The 16,600-nt window shown below is 34.7% G+C and overlaps 1 protein-coding gene across 5 annotated transcripts in view; it reads right to left on the bottom strand.

Annotated features, from left to right (window-relative positions):
- The window catches only part of BBS9 (Bardet-Biedl syndrome 9), a 292,130-nt gene that overhangs the window by 155,669 nt on the left and 119,861 nt on the right, over positions 1–16,600 (bottom strand). For all 5 annotated transcript variants that reach the window (XR_012054621.1, XR_012054622.1, XM_032747134.3 and 2 more), the window contains exon 20: positions 12,385–12,567. Coding sequence is in view for 3 of the 5 variants with exons in the window: in XM_032747134.3 (XP_032603025.3) it covers positions 12,385–12,567 (183 nt within the window). In the remaining 2 variants the exon portion in view is untranslated. The remainder of the gene's footprint in view (positions 1–12,384; positions 12,568–16,600) is intronic.

Genomic DNA, 16,600 nt, shown 5'->3' with positions numbered 1-16,600 from the left:
AAAAAAAAATCTTATTGCTATATATATAAACCAGTAATCCACCTCTACTGATCCAGTAGTATCCACAACAGGCACAGACGATCAGTAAGTTTGGCCAGGATTTTACTGTGGTACTGGTCTCCCTAACTCATATTCTTCAAGCATATTCTATATTTCTAACTGATCTGTTTGTCTGAAAGAGGAGATAACAGCCACAGAAGCCAAAAACTAGGCATGCAACATCTGCCTGTGCTGTCAGAAATGGAAACAACAAATCTTCTTTGTGAGTGTCCCTGAAAAATTACAGCTAAAAAAACCCTTAGGAGACCTTTCGAAAATAATCAGAAGAAAAGAAAAAGGCAAACCAATAGACTCAATATCTATTTAGCACTCAGAAAAAAAATGGACCCAAGTAGTTCTGAAGTCTTAATGTATTACATCTGAACAGTGTCAAGAGACAATATATTTCTTAAGAAAAGGTTTTCTAAGAAAAAAATTATTATTGGTTGAAGAATTATCCTTGTAACAACGTAAAACCAGTCTTATTTAACATAATGCATTAGAAACACCAGTCATAGATTATCTGGAATCTTCTACAATTCACTTTTGCATTAAAAAAACAGAAAAACCAAAGCAAAAGCACCTTCATACATATAAATAACAAAAACCTACCACTGGGATAAACTAAAAAACAGGGAACCGGCAAAATCCTACAGACTAATGGAATTCAAGTGTGATGAAAATCCAGACAAATGACTCAAGCTTAAATACATTCCAAATCTATTAAGTGCCTAAGAAGAACATTTGTATGGAACACACAATAGAAAAATCACAGTTGAAGTTCTTACATTATACCGGCTCTCTCTGCTCATATCTTTCTTTAAATCATTTATGATGCATTATGTACATAATATTAACTAATTTGACTCCTACTGCCATTTAAAGAAATTCAGTTCTTATAGAAATTCACAGACTGACAAAAACAATATCAAAGCAAGGATATACTTGAACATTCCAGACAAAGTCAGAGACAGAACAACAAAAATAAAGGAAGAAAATTAGTACGAAACGTAGTTCTAGAAAAATAGTTCAAAACCATATGTGAATAAATTTCACTTTAAATTATGGAAACCATTTTTATTTGTGAGATGGTACTCTGAAATCAACCTGTCACAGCATATGCCACAGCATACATCGCAGTGGAGACGGCCACGATACACAGAGTACCACCACACAATTTCAGAAGCCTTAAGCATTGACCCAAACAGAGAAACACCACAGCACATGAAAAGCCTTCAGGCATCTGCCCATACAGAGGAACACCATTCCACTTCAGAAGGCTGCAGACATCTGCTCTTTCTTGTTCTTCAGCAGAGCCTTTTATACCTCTCATTGTTCATGCATTACACCTGCGTGCCTTCTGTACCCTTTTGTGATTGGTGAGTGCACCTCAGCACTCCATGTCTCATTGCTTTCAGCGCTGGTCACCTGTCCTGCACAGCTGTACCCCACTGGGGATGAGGCTTGGCCGCAGCTCCCATCCCAAATTACCACAAACTGTACGTGTATCAACCTACTCTTAAGAGTTTTATGGACATTTAAATTTTATTAAGGGTTTGGACTTAGCAAATTTGCATACTTGAAACAAATTACAATTTAATTGAAACATAAGAAATAAATGCCAAACAAGGGACAAAAGAAAATGCAAATCCCAGAGAAGTACAAGGTAACATCTTGATAACTCTGACAACAGTATGAGCAATCAAGCTCTGTGGGGATCCTGGCCCAAGAGATATATAAGGTAAAAGCTTAAACAATCTATGAAGAACAACAAATAAAAGACTACAGAAAGGAATCAAGATTGTGCAGGAAACTGTATGAGATCTGCTTACAATATATATCAAACTGGTCTGAGTATAGCAAAACAGATCTGTGCAGAGTTATTTAATATTGAGTATTTATGCCAGCAACTATTTTCCAGCTACTTAAGAACATCTAATTCAAATATTAGACTCTGACATTTTGAGATTAATAGACTGCAAAAATCAGACTTAGCAAAAATCCATTTTGAATAAAGTGGGTTAATTTAAAAAGTCTGTCACAGACACACTTGTAATTCCTGCACAGCTGTGCTGTAATTGCCAGTCATAACAGAAACAGCAACTTTATCTGTCCCATGTAGAAATATTTATTTAATAAGAACTCTCCAGCAGCATAAACAACTCTCTACAAAAACTTTTCATTTTAAGTCCTATTTGGTAAACATATATTGATAGCCTATGGCAACTTCACCTGAGAAAAATCTCTATGACATATTCTTTCCTGGAAAGTACACTTGCCATTTAAAAGTTTCTCTGGTATTTTTGTCCTCTGAAGTTCAACTCACAAATGACCAAACACTCCTGCACTGAATATAAATATAGTTTTTGGAGGATTCTATTCTATGGACATTTAACTTTAAAACAAGATTTGCCAAATTCTCATTCTGCAGTGTCTTCAGATATGGAAAAAAAAGTTTAAAACTCATATGGCTTAGTAATCAAAATTGTGTTTTTAAAATTATCTATAGAATAGGCAGTACTTTTGTTTTAGGAATGGTGCTCCTAAACTAATCTAATGGAAAAATCAAACTGTAGAACAGCAATATTAAAAGCAGTGGGTGTTTTAGAAATCTAGCAAAGTGAGCATTACTAAATAAAGGTTATGAAAGCTGCATGGATGAGGATGATGAGCTCTAGCTTTTGAGATTTTAGTCTATTTTTCAAGTCAAATTCTGAGCAAAGTCCTGCTCACAGAAACAAGTTATCAGCAGTTGTAGGGTTTTCTGTACTAATAAAACAACTAGTAACATGATTAAAGAGTGTAAGAAAGCAACACCTGTAAGAAAGCAAAACTCTGGGTGAGGATCATAGTCATAATATTTCTAACACTGTTTAACTCTGAGATGCTTTTGAGATTAGTAATTTACTCTCAGGAAAGTGCTTGCTTGACAAAAAAAATTATATAACAGCATGAATATAGATGATGGTTCCATTAGCTCCTCCATTAAAATTTAACCTTTGAATACTGCAGCCAAATTTCCATATGGGCTGCATCCTTTTGCACTGGATGTTCTTCATTTGCACAGAAAGACTTTCAAAATTAGGTTAAAATTAGATTAGAGCCAGATCTGTAGGTGTCTTCTTGACAAGTAATGAGTCTGTGTTACTCAACTCTTCTTTCAAATTGTCTCATATCTCAAAATTGTAGCAATACAGAGTATTTCCTGGCATTTGGTTTGTTGGGGTTTTTTTCCTGGACAACAGCAGTCTTTTAAGAATAGGTATGAGGCAAGAAAAAGGGCTTATTTTTTCAAGAGATAAATTTTAACTATCTAATTCTACAGTTATTAATCTAGTAATGCTTATTTGTTATAATATTAATGCATCCTATCTGGAATAGTAAAAGTTCATACACTCCATAGATTTCTGTAGACACTATTCCCCAATCCTGAATTTTTGAGAGATTTTTTTCATCTTAATCTTCTTTCTACCTTGACTTCTTATGTCTACTGACTCTTTCTGGGAACTGATGAAAGAAACTCTTGCAAGCACTACACGAATGGAATGGCATGGCTTCTTTTGTTGCCAGCTTCAGAAGTCTGTTGTTTTGATTTTTAGCACTGAAATAATCTAACACTTCATCATTCTTTTCTTTAACAACTTTTCACCAGTTAGTTAGGAAAACTGAGGTGCTGTTTGGGTCTTGCAGAGGTTGTCAAAGCTGTCTACAGGCAAGAAAACATACCAAGAGTTGTGCATCTTACTAAAAAGTGCTACACATCCAGAAATAGATCTGCCATACATTAAATCTACACTTAGGATCAGCAAGATAAATTTAAATATGGGGGAAAGGAATCAAACCTTGTTACACTCAGGCTGGAGGAAAAAAAGTAGATAAAACATATGCTAAAACAAGGTTATTGAAACTTCTCATTGCATCTCAACCCATACTCCATTTTTATATCACTGATATTCTTGTAGATGAGCTTTTCATCTTTCACTATGTCTCTTATTTGGTTACCAATGCAATATGCTATAAAATACTGACAAATGAGATTGTGATTCCAAAACTTATGAAATATGGAAGCACACAAACTAAAATATGTTAGATCTGGCAAAAAAGTTGCTATAAAGTTTGTTTCCTATTTAAATTCTCACATTACATCTACACATCACTATCTTTAAACTCAATTTGGCTGCTTCAAATAGTGGAATTTCTATTCTTCCAAAATGCACAGGTGAGGACAAAGAGGATAGCGGTAGACTCAACTTGCATGTTTACTTGGATAGGCAACTTCCAAATTTTGCTAGGGGTTTTTTGGTTTTTTTCTTTTCCTAGAAGAGTATCTTAAGGAAATTTCATTAACTCCTCCACTTTTTGTACAGATTTCATTTAGAAGCTGTTCTACCTTTGAAGTATCTAAACCATATTTTTAGTTTTATCAAACTTTCATTTCATTGAAAAAGCCAGGAGATGACGAAGGATATAAATTATGCCATCTTTATGTTCCTTTAATCTGGCCTATTTCAATATAAGTCTCTCACTACTTGTGCAAATATAAGAGAATATTGCTATATCATTCTTAATCTAGGAATTAAGATGAAGCATCTTGCCATTAACTAAAAGAAAAAAAAAGATCCATCTGAAAAAAATTACTGCTCTAAAAATCCTGGTTAAAAAAAGAGGTTTTTTCTGGGATCTTGTAACAAGATGAAAAATTCACATCACATCTTCCGTATGATATCCCTACCTACCTATCTCTGTGTGATATGACATCTTTGTAAATTCCAGAAGACAGATTATACAACAGTACACCATGTGAACAATAGCTATAGATTATCTAGTAATGACCAAAAAATGCTACATGATTGCAACTTAGAACCAAGAACAGCCATCAACAACTTCAGAACCAAAAACAGTCTCACCACAACTGGTTCCCCTCACTTCCCCCAGAAAACAAAGATTAGCTTGGCGATTAGATCTTGATACACCCTCTCGGAAAGGTCTCTGACCAGGAGATCTAAGGAAAATTATTAATTTAGCTGCAAACCATTGCCACATGTTCATTATAAACAGAGAGCTTCACAAAATTATTGGGAGGTATGGTTAGATAAAATGCTACTAACATAGCACTACAGTATTTATTACAAAAGTAGCATAGTTTTGAACTGATGCCAAACAATCAGAAAGTAAGAACAAATATGCAATTTTTAATTCTATAAACCCCATCCTATTAGAAAACATAAAAATCATAGTGTAATTATAATGAAAGATTTTTTACTTCAGTATATAAGCGATTGCATCAGAATTTTACAATTAATCATAAATCCTATTACATTTTTAATATACTAGTACAGTATTGATTAATACACAGAATCACAGAATGGTTCAGGTTGGAAGGGACTTTCATAATCCTCCAGTTCCATAGGGAGGGACACCTTCCACTAGACCAGGTTACTCAAAGCCACATCCAGGCTGGCCTTGAACACTTCCATGGATGGGAGACCCATCTCTTGTAAGCCCTTTTACTGAAAGGCTGCATAGCAATAGTCTGAGGATCTTTCAATTAGGACACAATACCAAGGGAATTCTCCACTGACAATAAACTTCTTTAAAAGAAAAAAGAAAAGTGAAAGAAAGAGCCACTGATTATATATATTGGGTGCTAACACCCTTTGCTGAACATTTCTGTAATCACTGTAATGCATCACTCTTGTCATTAAGCAGTTGAGATGACAACTGATCTGAACTCCTGGTATGCACCACATAGTAATTACTACTACTAAAATGGCTCTTTGTACCTGAACGAGACAGATCACCCTAACAAAGAGTTTAGAGGTCCCCATCACAATGTTACATAAAGAATGATGTCTGATAAAAGAAGCTTATTAAATTTCCCAAACAAATAGTACATCTCTAACAACAGTACTTCTCAGGGTACCCAAATTACTTTAAAAGGTGGTGATATATGCTGGAAGCAAACTAATCAAAGCAGAACACAGTTCTGCCTTGACTAATTTACACCAATAAATAAGATTTCTAAGTAGGTCTCTGCTTACAACAGAGACAGTGCACTGAAGATTAACTTCAGGATCTCCAATATCAGCAGGAAAAATGAGTGCCCAAGTTAAAATTAATTCTCAAAACTTTTTCATTAAAATACATATAATGTATAAATGGATAATGTATAAATGTATAAAATACATACAATAGATATGTCAGATTCTCCATTAGCTTAAGCTTTTTACCAAGGTTGAATGCTTGTTCTGCGTATGATACAATTTTCAGGGAATACAACTAAACAAGACAAGAATAAAATTCTTTCTGTACTTTGAATGTTGACAATTCATAATGCATACCAAACCTATTTCTGCATAATTTTGTTTAAATCAATTGCATGCCATCTGGAAGAAATAGAGAAAGCTTCATTTTTTGAAAACCATTACTATTGCAAACCAGCAGAAGCAAGCCTGTTAAAAAAAATTAAATCTTAGAGCCCCCTCTTATTAAACACCAGAAAAAGAGCAAATTATTAAAAAATTGAAAATACAATTGGGCATAGTTTCTTTTGATATTCTTACGAGGTGGAAAGCATCAGATAAAGATATATTATAGGTTTTCAGTAATCCATAAAAGCTTCTAACAGACCACATTAGGCCTTTCTTTCTCAGACCAAGAGAATATTGGCACTTTTCTATTCTACTCAGAGAATTCACTGGGAGTAATCACATGAATTTAGCTACAAATGAAGATCACTAGACAGTGGTGCAATGTGTCTTCAACTTGCTATTGCTACCATAACCCCCAGCCTTCTCAGTAAATAAATTTAACTGCATGAAGAAAACAATTACCAGACACTTTAAAAAACTGTGATAGTGCTTGCAGTAGTGGTAAGACCAGCTCTTTGGTCTTCAAATTCCCTCTTTTGTTATAAGTTACTTAACATTTGATCTTTTGTGTTCAGACATTCCAACATAGTCAAATAATCAATCAGTTTGAAACTCTGCTTTTAAGGATAACAAAAGTAGACAGCTGCAGTAACTTAGTGGGTTTACAACCACATGTCCTGTCCACCTACTCATATTAAGAGTGACAGAGAGCTGGGGTTGTTTAGCCTGAAGAAAAGGAGGTTCAGGGAAGACCTTACCACACTCTTCAACTCCCTGAAAGGAAGTTGTAGCCAGGTGGGAGGTGGCCTCTTCTCCTGCACAACAAAGTCTCAAGCTGCACCAGAGGAGGCTCAGGTTGGAATTGGGCTGCCCAGGGAGGTGGTAGAGTCACCATCCCTGGAAGTGTTCAGGAAACGACTGGGGGTGACAAAGGTTGAACTCCAGGATCCTGCAAGTCTTTTCCAACCTAAAGCTTCTATGATTCTAGTTATCTCTGGTATACTCTGGTCTTCTTGAAAGCAGGCTAGCAGGCAGAACAATGATTTCCATATCAAAACATACTATAAAAGAATGTTCGAGGTACTTGAACTACAGTCTCTTACATCTGTTATTGCCCAGCTGGGTCATATACACATGCATGAGCAAAGGATATCGACATGAACCAGTCACCACTACTCCATTTTAAACCTTTCTCCCAAACACAGGACTTTCCCTGCCCAGGGAAGAGTGGCAATCTCATTTCTTCACCTTGTTCCCCTCACTTGACAATCTTATGTTACCCCAAAAAGAACTAAACTTCAGGCTGAGACTGATCTTTTATACTGAAAAATTATAGGGTTTATTGGGAAAAGCTGAAAGCATCTTCCTTTTATTTTAGTGATTAAGGTTTTAAAGCTTACTAGCTTTTTGCCCCCATTTCTCTTAGACTTAGATGGACCACTGTACCAGAAGAGTCTTTCTGAATGGTTCTGTTGCACGGTATTGATTCAAATAGGAGGAAGACTTCGCTATTAGTTTTGATCACTAAAAAATGTTACTGAATGTCATTTAATGTAATTTTCTAAGCTGGATAAAAAACAACAAATTTTGTGTTTTTCTCTCTAAAACCACTGATCTGCAGATGTATTATCCACCTCGTGTCTAAAAAGAAGGAGGGGAATAAACAAACTGTATCTGCTGCAAACTTGTCTGTTGACAAAAATAAAGACTACAACCATATGAAAAACTGGCTCCAAGTTACCTGTCATCACGGCCCACTGCCTTTTGGTGGTTTTGTGAGATTCTGTTGATTTATTGGGTTTGGGGTGGAGTTTTTTGTTACAATTAGGAAATTTTAACTAAAAGATAATTTGTACTAGCCTATGGCAAACAAGAAAATATTAAATATTTCAGCATATTTTAAAATATTTCATTCTCGTACACAGTTGGACCTTTGCATTTAAGAAGTGGTTACAATGACAAGGGGAATACAGAAACTATAAGGCACAAAAAACTAATTCCAGATTATTTATATGGTGATCAAGAGATAGGTTGGATTAATTACAAGAATTAAAGTGACAATTTCCAAAAATTCTAAAAATTAGAGTTCATTAAAAGTACTCTTGCCAAAGATGCAATTATTACCTTAAAGCTTCAAAAGTACTGGATAGCAACGAAAAATTCAGAGAAAATTTTTTCTAATGTCAGTCATAACAGAATTAATCCTGCTGGAATTACAGAAATAACCTTACCTTTGATTTTGAGAGTTTAATCTCAGTAAAGGATTCTTTCCACACAACAGTATTTTTTACATTACTCAAGAACTCTAAAACTCATTTGCTATCATGCATAAAACCTAGCAGGCTATCTAGTTGTTCCCAAATGATTTTTTCTATTTCTCATGAATTACATTCAGATCATGTTTTTACAGTAAGAAGAGATACTTCTGAGAGTAACTCCCGTGACTTTTACAGGCATTTCAGGAGTTTTTTCTGACACTATTTCTTTTTCATCATTGCCTTTAAGTGTATTTTCGACTTTATCTAATCAACACTGTGAAGTGGTAAATTTATAGTCCCTAATGTAAGTTAATTACTGTAAATAGTAAAGTCAATTAAAATATGCATTTCACCCTCAGGCATATTTTTCTTTTAAATTACAACTTCAATAAAATCCTAAGATCTAGTACAGACATTTATTTGATTGGTATGACTCCAAACATAAATAAAGAGAGATGGAAATGTACTTCCTCAACACCAGTTTATAGCTGTTACTGTTAACTATAGTAACAAATGTGACTGTAACAAGCAAGGAATGATTCTGAGCAATGAAGCACTTGTATGTAATTATTTGGTAACATCAGGAGAACTATGAAAATATTTACTCTTCAGTAGAGTTGCTGTTGATGGCTGTACTGCCAAGGGCCCTCCATCAGTCTTAAAGTCAGAATGTTTGTATCGACAGACATATTCTCCCTTTGTAATGTCTTAAACAAAGACAGCATTAATACCTTAATGATGAGGCATACGAGCCATCAGTCAATCCAGATGCCATCCAATCATTACATCAAAACTACCCCATGTAGCATGAACCCTTTGAACCCTTTAAATTAGCCTGGACAAATTCCCCCCTCTCCCAAACGGATTTCCTATTGTAAACATATACTTTATCACAACCTCAGCATTTTTCAAATCTTTTTGTATCCAGAATACTCAGCTTGGTAAAGGACAATCACTGAAAAACACCCATTAGAAATGTTGGGGGGTGTGGGGGTGGTTTGTTTCAGACTTTATAGTACTTCAAATTGCTGTCAGTCCCTGTTATAAGCTAATAACAAATTTGTAAGTCTTGCAGAACAGGGACCAATTCTCCTGAAAAAAATTGAATCATGTAACAAAATCTCTGATACATTTTTAACATTATTGACAAATCATGAATTATTGTCTCCAAAAGCATCCTGAAGTGTTTTTCTACCATATAATTCAACAGATAGAAAAATATAGAACTCAAAACCAATATACATGTGAAAGTATAGTTTGCATGCAGCTGTAACACTATGCTCTGAAATAGTATTAATAGATACTTCTATATCGTGAATATGGATTTTATTTTAGTCCCATAGTAACAAAGTACATTGCACAAACCCACAACTAACTTCCCTGCAACTCTTTTTCTTCGGTTTTGGCATCAATTTCTTAGTGGCTTCATTAGCAGAAGAATTAGTTCATTTATCCCACTGAGACCTGAGAGATTTCACTCAATTTCTGATGCTACACTTATACAACTGCACAGCATTCATGAAAGAATCACTGAAAAAGAGGAAGGTCCTTGTATTTCCAGCACTGAACGCTTTTAGTCAGTTTTATCAAAGCAGTGCTATTTAGGTGTTAGTTAGAAGTTTACTGTGAGAAGCAAAGCATGATGCCAAATAGCTGTTATTCACATAAAATATGCAAGTTTGCAGTATTTCTTCCATTATATCTTTGTAGACAAGAAAACCCAAATTTTATATGTTCTTAGACAAAAGTTTGCAGCAACAGAAACTATTTAGCAGTCTGAGAAAAAATGGTGACACAATGAGAATAGAGAACACCACTTCCATGTTTGCTAAGTATCTAACTGAAGTGATAGCCAGGTCTAGAAAACACGATACAATCTGTTCTAAATGAAATGGCATATATGAGAATAATGTTGATGCTATGGTAGGAGAGGCATTTCTTTTTATGTTAACAGTGTATTCCAAATATTTCCCTTTAAGAAAGCACTTCCATAGTTTAACGCTCACAAGGCAGAAAATGTTCTGGAGATGTAGACTGCATCCAAACTGTCTTCTAACACATTCCCTCCAAATAAAAATACAACAAACCATTGTGCAGAATTGTTTGAAGAGTAAATAAAAATTCTTTAGAGTATTTTCTTTCACCAGTGTTCTACTTCACTGCTTATAAGGAAACCTGAACACTAGCTAGAAGCTTCTGTCTGTAAATATCATTGGTATGTCCGAAGATTTCCCCATTCCCTGCCCAAGCTTCTTAAATTACATTCAGATTTCTGTGGTACCATAACAACTTCAACATGGCACGTAATTCAGTATTTTGTAGAGATTTTGTTTCTATTTCCACCTCCAGTTGTTGGTTTACATTTTTCATCCTGACTGCTCTGCAGGATATACATCCTTACAACGCTTATGTGAAGTCTTGCAGCTTAACAGAACATTGTTAACCACCACGTTAAAACCACACCGAGATATAGGCTGAAGCAAAATCCTGCATTACAGGATACAACAAATTGTACCATATTTTATCAACATTTGCGTCAAAGCAACCCAATTCCTGATGGCAAAATAAAAATTATTCATGTAAAAAAATGTTTGGGCTTTTAGGAGATTAATAGGAACTTTCTTTGAATTCAGTTCATGGGAATGCACCTTCCTCAGTTGTGAAGCTTGATTTTCCAATTTTAAATGAGGATTAAATCCAAAACAAATCTCAAAAAAACTGTTTTGTTTTGCTTCACCTGCTATGAGTCAATATCATGTAAAATGCCAAAACGCTTTTTGCCCCCCCGGGTGGAAATGGCAGAAGATCCTAGATTCACTTGGAACACAGTACAAGCTTTCTAAAAGACCACAAACCATTCCAGGTATTCCAGTTATGCACCAAAATCTGCATTCACTGTACATTGCAAAAACCCCATGCAGAGCATGAAAATTAAAATTAATGTGTACTTAAGATAATTCTTGAAACTAACTGGGGATCAATTCTTAACGAAGTTGAGAACATTATTTAATTCAAGTAAAGCAGTGTTTAGCTGTGGACTTTAGGTGTGGATATAAACAGCATTACTTTTCTTCACAGTCTATTCTCCAGATTTTATACACAATCTCACCTGGTCACACTCATAAATCAAAACAGAATTAGCAAGACATTTACAGAATGCAGAAATATATAGAGCATGGCTTGAAGTACAAGAAAATAGTCTATTCACAATATTTTGCTAAGAAAACTTTCTTCCATTATATAAACCACTGTAAATACACTGAGGACAAAGTATTGCAAATGATTAATAAACTTAAATTATGTACTGTGTTACCTTTAATATTTCCATTGAATGTGGACAGGTGTGTTATAGAACATTTATATTAGAGTCTTCAAAACCTGGGGGTACTATTCTGTTTATCCTAACCACAGGACAGAAGGTAAAAATCAGCTAAATTTATGTGAGACATTCCTACTTGGCTTGATAAGGAAAGGCTAAGCAGAATTTAACTGGTACCACCCATGTCCTCTTTTGAAACATTCTATAATCTACTCCTACTTTTCCACTTTGCTGTGAAATCAACGTAGTCTGCATCAAACACCTACTTAGGAAGGCTACTTAAATTACTTAAATGACTGAAGGACAGTCTTCAGCAAAGTACAGGGAGAAATAAGGAAGTTAAGGGCTTAAAGGTCTGTGAATGAGCATTTTTTAAGCAGCTCTTACAGATTCTTACCAGCTCTTGTGTATCTTCTGCTAATGGCAAAAATGTAGCTTCCAAAATAGCAATTTGATCAGTGCTGAGCTTCTGCCACAAACTAATCAGCATAATCAACAGATGGGTGGCACTTTTCAACTTTGCAAATGCCTGGAAGATGTTGGCTTGATTTTCTTCTGCTGCATCTGCTAGAGCTATTACCTGTAAAAATTAAAAACATCTGTTAAATATAATCTTACCATCCGTGAACACTCAACACTGAAATTACCTTTGGCACAATCTTGCTTTCCTTTAGAAGATCCTGAGGAATTCTGTTTTCCATAAACACAAACCACAGAGTATTAAATGAGTTATCATTTATCTAGATTTTTCTTTTGCATACCCAAGGCAATTTTAAGTCCATATGGCAACAGGATTAATCCATCTAGTACAATAAGCGTAGAAAGGATTTTGTTTAGAGCGTATTTTTAAGGCATTCCTGAAATTAATCCCCACCATATCACATAATACGTGACAATAAACTAATTTTCAGGTTTATATCACACACTTATCTCCATATGACCAGTAAACCTACTGTATTAATCAAAAACAACACATCAATTTTATGCTATTAAAAAGGCAGCATACAATTATTTCCATTGGAACACAGCTGCCATCTGTTATTTTATTAACTCTCATGTCTCTCCATGTTTTGTCCTAGTTTCTTCAGCTTTTAAGCCAAAATGTAAACGTTATGGATCACGTATATGAAGGCAATATCACTTTAAGTGCCAAACACTATGAAAGAACTTTCAAAATAAAATAGAAGTAACAAATTCACTTTGTCTAATACTGTAAGAGTTTTGCTGAGTACTTCAAGATGGGGGAAACCAGAAAAGCTATTATACAATACTCTACTCAGTTCAGAAATAACCTGTCATTGTATACAATACTGTCTACTCACAGCATTGAAAAAAAATGTATTTCAAAAAATATTGCTATTAACGTCCTAATTCCTGAAATAGAATGTGTGTATTTGCACTTCAAGTAAAGGAAAGGTATACAGGTTATGGATTCATCGCGAGGGAGCACAACTTAGAAGACCTGTTCTCAGGCGTGTCATCACATCTCCATGCTACCCAAACAACACTTGGTTTACAGAAACGTTGATTATCTGATTGTTATTTAAATCAACACAAAGCACCTCTCTCAATCACTTTCTGTTTATGTATCTGCAAGACAGGGTAATAAGTGCTTGACTGGAGTTGTGAAACGCTTCACAGAAATGCAGTTAAGTGTAATTAGTATTACAACAGAATTTACAAAGTACAACGTGCAGAGCCTGATCCATTAACATTTTGGCAACAGCAGGAAAATGAAAATACTATATATGATGCATCTTCAGCAGGGAAAGAGAGCCAACCAGCTGTTAGCATTTGGTGGAGGAAAACTATTTTTAATCTGCAATGCTGGCATTAGAGATGTATGTGTGTTCCCTCCAAGCTCCCATGTGACTGGGAAGATAAAGAAAACAGAATTTTAGAGAACTATAAATATGAAACATTTCAAACAAAATGTGTTGATAGCTTTTGTTTTAGATTTTAAAATGTAATCTTTCCAAATAAAGCAGAGAGTCCACAGGACACCCATGAGTCCAAACACTACATAAATCAGAGCCAAGTAACAAAATAAACAAACAAAAAAAAATGCAGCTAACCACGTAAAGGAGAACCAAGAAATTAATCCCAAGCAGTGAAAACCAACATAACAAACTTTGGTCAAAGAAAAGTAATGATATCACCGACATGTCACCTGATGCATTTGTGTTGGCATTCAATTTGCTCTGACCAAAGCCTTGATGCTTTCCACACCTCATGTTCTACAAAAGGTCAAGTTCCATATCACAGTACTTTCCAAGAGTTGTGGATGACAAAGCCACCTGATAAGCAGCAAACTATGTAGCAACCTACATCAGATGTCTCTAACCCATGTAACCAGTAATTTTATGCATTGTACAGCTTCATCTTTCTGAGACAAGCAACAACAGTAAATCTTCCTCAGTCTAACAGAGGCCTTCAAATATCTAATCTCGTTTCCTGTCCAATATACAACTGAAAATTTGGGAAGAAAAATTAATGGAGAGGAATTTAACATGCTGATGAGGTGTGCTCATTCATTGGTATGCTTCCTATAATGTCATCACCGATTGGGATAGTACAATTTAGAATTCCTGGCAAGCTACCTGTACCCTACCATGGATAATGCCCAGACCATATTAATTTTACAGAAGATCCAGGCAAATAGAGTTACCACTGTGTGACAACTACACAAACCCCACTTACACAGCAAAGGCTACTTTCTAGAGTCATTCATAAATTCCCAGGTGATTTCTCACTCTGTGCTATATTTCAACTGACACTCTCCTATGTACTTCAGAAACGCAAATAGCATAAAGAGAAGTAACTGACATGGCCTTTTACCTTATGGAGCCTTCATTTTAGGATAGGTTTTCTTCCCATTTTATAACCGTGAACAAAGGAGATGCTGACCTTTCCACAGGCTCTAGGTGTAAAACAAATATCACAGTACCCCCAAACAATGCCTGATGCACCAAGTCCATAACTTATAAAAACTGCTTAACAACCTTAACAACTACTTAAAGTTCTTCTTTGGCACAAAATTCTACAGCTCTCATGCACAATAATATAAGGTAAGTTTTATTAAAGTGATAGACCTAAGTTTCTAAAGGAGAAGCACAGTCTTTAAGCATTGCAGGTCACTGAAACATAGCAATTAAATCTTCAGATAACTGCATATATACAAGTTCTAGTTTACACTTGCAGAAAAAACAAGGAGGGGGAAAAAAACACTTCTAAGTATTAATTAATCTGATAACAGATAAAGTGACCCAACATAGCTTTCTGAGGTCTGGAATAGCCAGGATACAGGACAATACAACATGAATTACTACATTATAATATAGACATGCACCAATGCAGTAATTTTTAAAAAGCCTCAAGACTAAAGATTCCTTGATAATACATGATTACACAGTAAATACTTGATAGGAGGAGTTAAAAAAGGAAAATCTTTTCTCATGGAGTAAAATTACTCTAAAAATCTCTCAGGACATGAGCTAAAAATTGTAGCAGTATTCCTTCATTCAAACACTTGCAGAAATTAGGAATGAGTAAGTTTTAACAACATGACATTCATATTTTTAATAATTTTATTTTCACCCGAACATCTCTATTCATATTTTGTAATATTTGAGGAATATGAAGAATCTGTACCCTTTGCAATCTGAGATCCTAGTCTCTTCAGACTCAGTCATGATTTCTCCATAATTTCCCAACTTGGTTTTCTGTTCTCAGAGTAGCTGTTCAATCCATTTAATATCTTTTTTTATCATCTTTCTAAATAGATATAAAACCTTTTTAAAAAAGAAAACCTCTCCCTGTCTCACTTTTTCACAGGATAGATAGGAAAATACATTGCAACTGACAGTCTCAAATGTAGCTTACATACAAAGATTTTAGACCAACTGGAAACTATTAAGTAAAAAGTCCATCTATATTGCATAAGACCTATCATTGCCTACTTAAAGTTTTTCTTTCTCCTTCTTTAATATCACAAAGCTTGCAAACAAAGAAAACTAAAAATAAGTTTTTCAAACTATCTTTCTAAAATTTATGAAAGAAAGGAATTTATCTGATGCAGGAAATATTTCAGAGATACTGAAATAGTGTGGAAGTACAATATTGAACATATATTTTTATAATTGATCAAAACTTGCTTTTAAATTATATTATTTTAAATTTTTTTCTGAACAGACTCCTACTCTGCTTCACTACATGTAACTACAGAAAACTAAAGGCCAGTTAAGTTACTATGAAAGCACATTGTAAAAAAAAAAATAAGGAATTACTCTCAAAACAAAGATAATGTTTAAGATTTTCACTAAATTTCATATTCATAGCTGGAATGGTAGAGCTCAAACCCAGATTTTTTTTTTTAATAAGCTTGAGAACTTCAGTCCTCAACACTATTACAAAGATTTGACTTCAATAATTTCCAAGCATAGAACATTTCTCAATGTTTTCGGCCTTAGGTGTTTAAGCAGAAAGATGTCTCTCCATGCTCATTTCATTGCTAAGTAGGTCTTGTAAGATGCCAAGCATGTGAAAACTGTAAACTAATGCTGATAAAAGTCTTAAAGCCAGAGCTCTCCATCATTAGTGGTAATGTAAGATAT

This window comes from Taeniopygia guttata, chromosome 2, assembly GCF_048771995.1.
Source record: "Taeniopygia guttata chromosome 2, bTaeGut7.mat, whole genome shotgun sequence".
Classification (NCBI taxonomy): domain Eukaryota; kingdom Metazoa; phylum Chordata; class Aves; order Passeriformes; family Estrildidae; genus Taeniopygia; species Taeniopygia guttata.
Note: the sequence above shows the minus strand (reverse complement) of the source record. Positions and strands in the feature narration are given on the sequence as shown.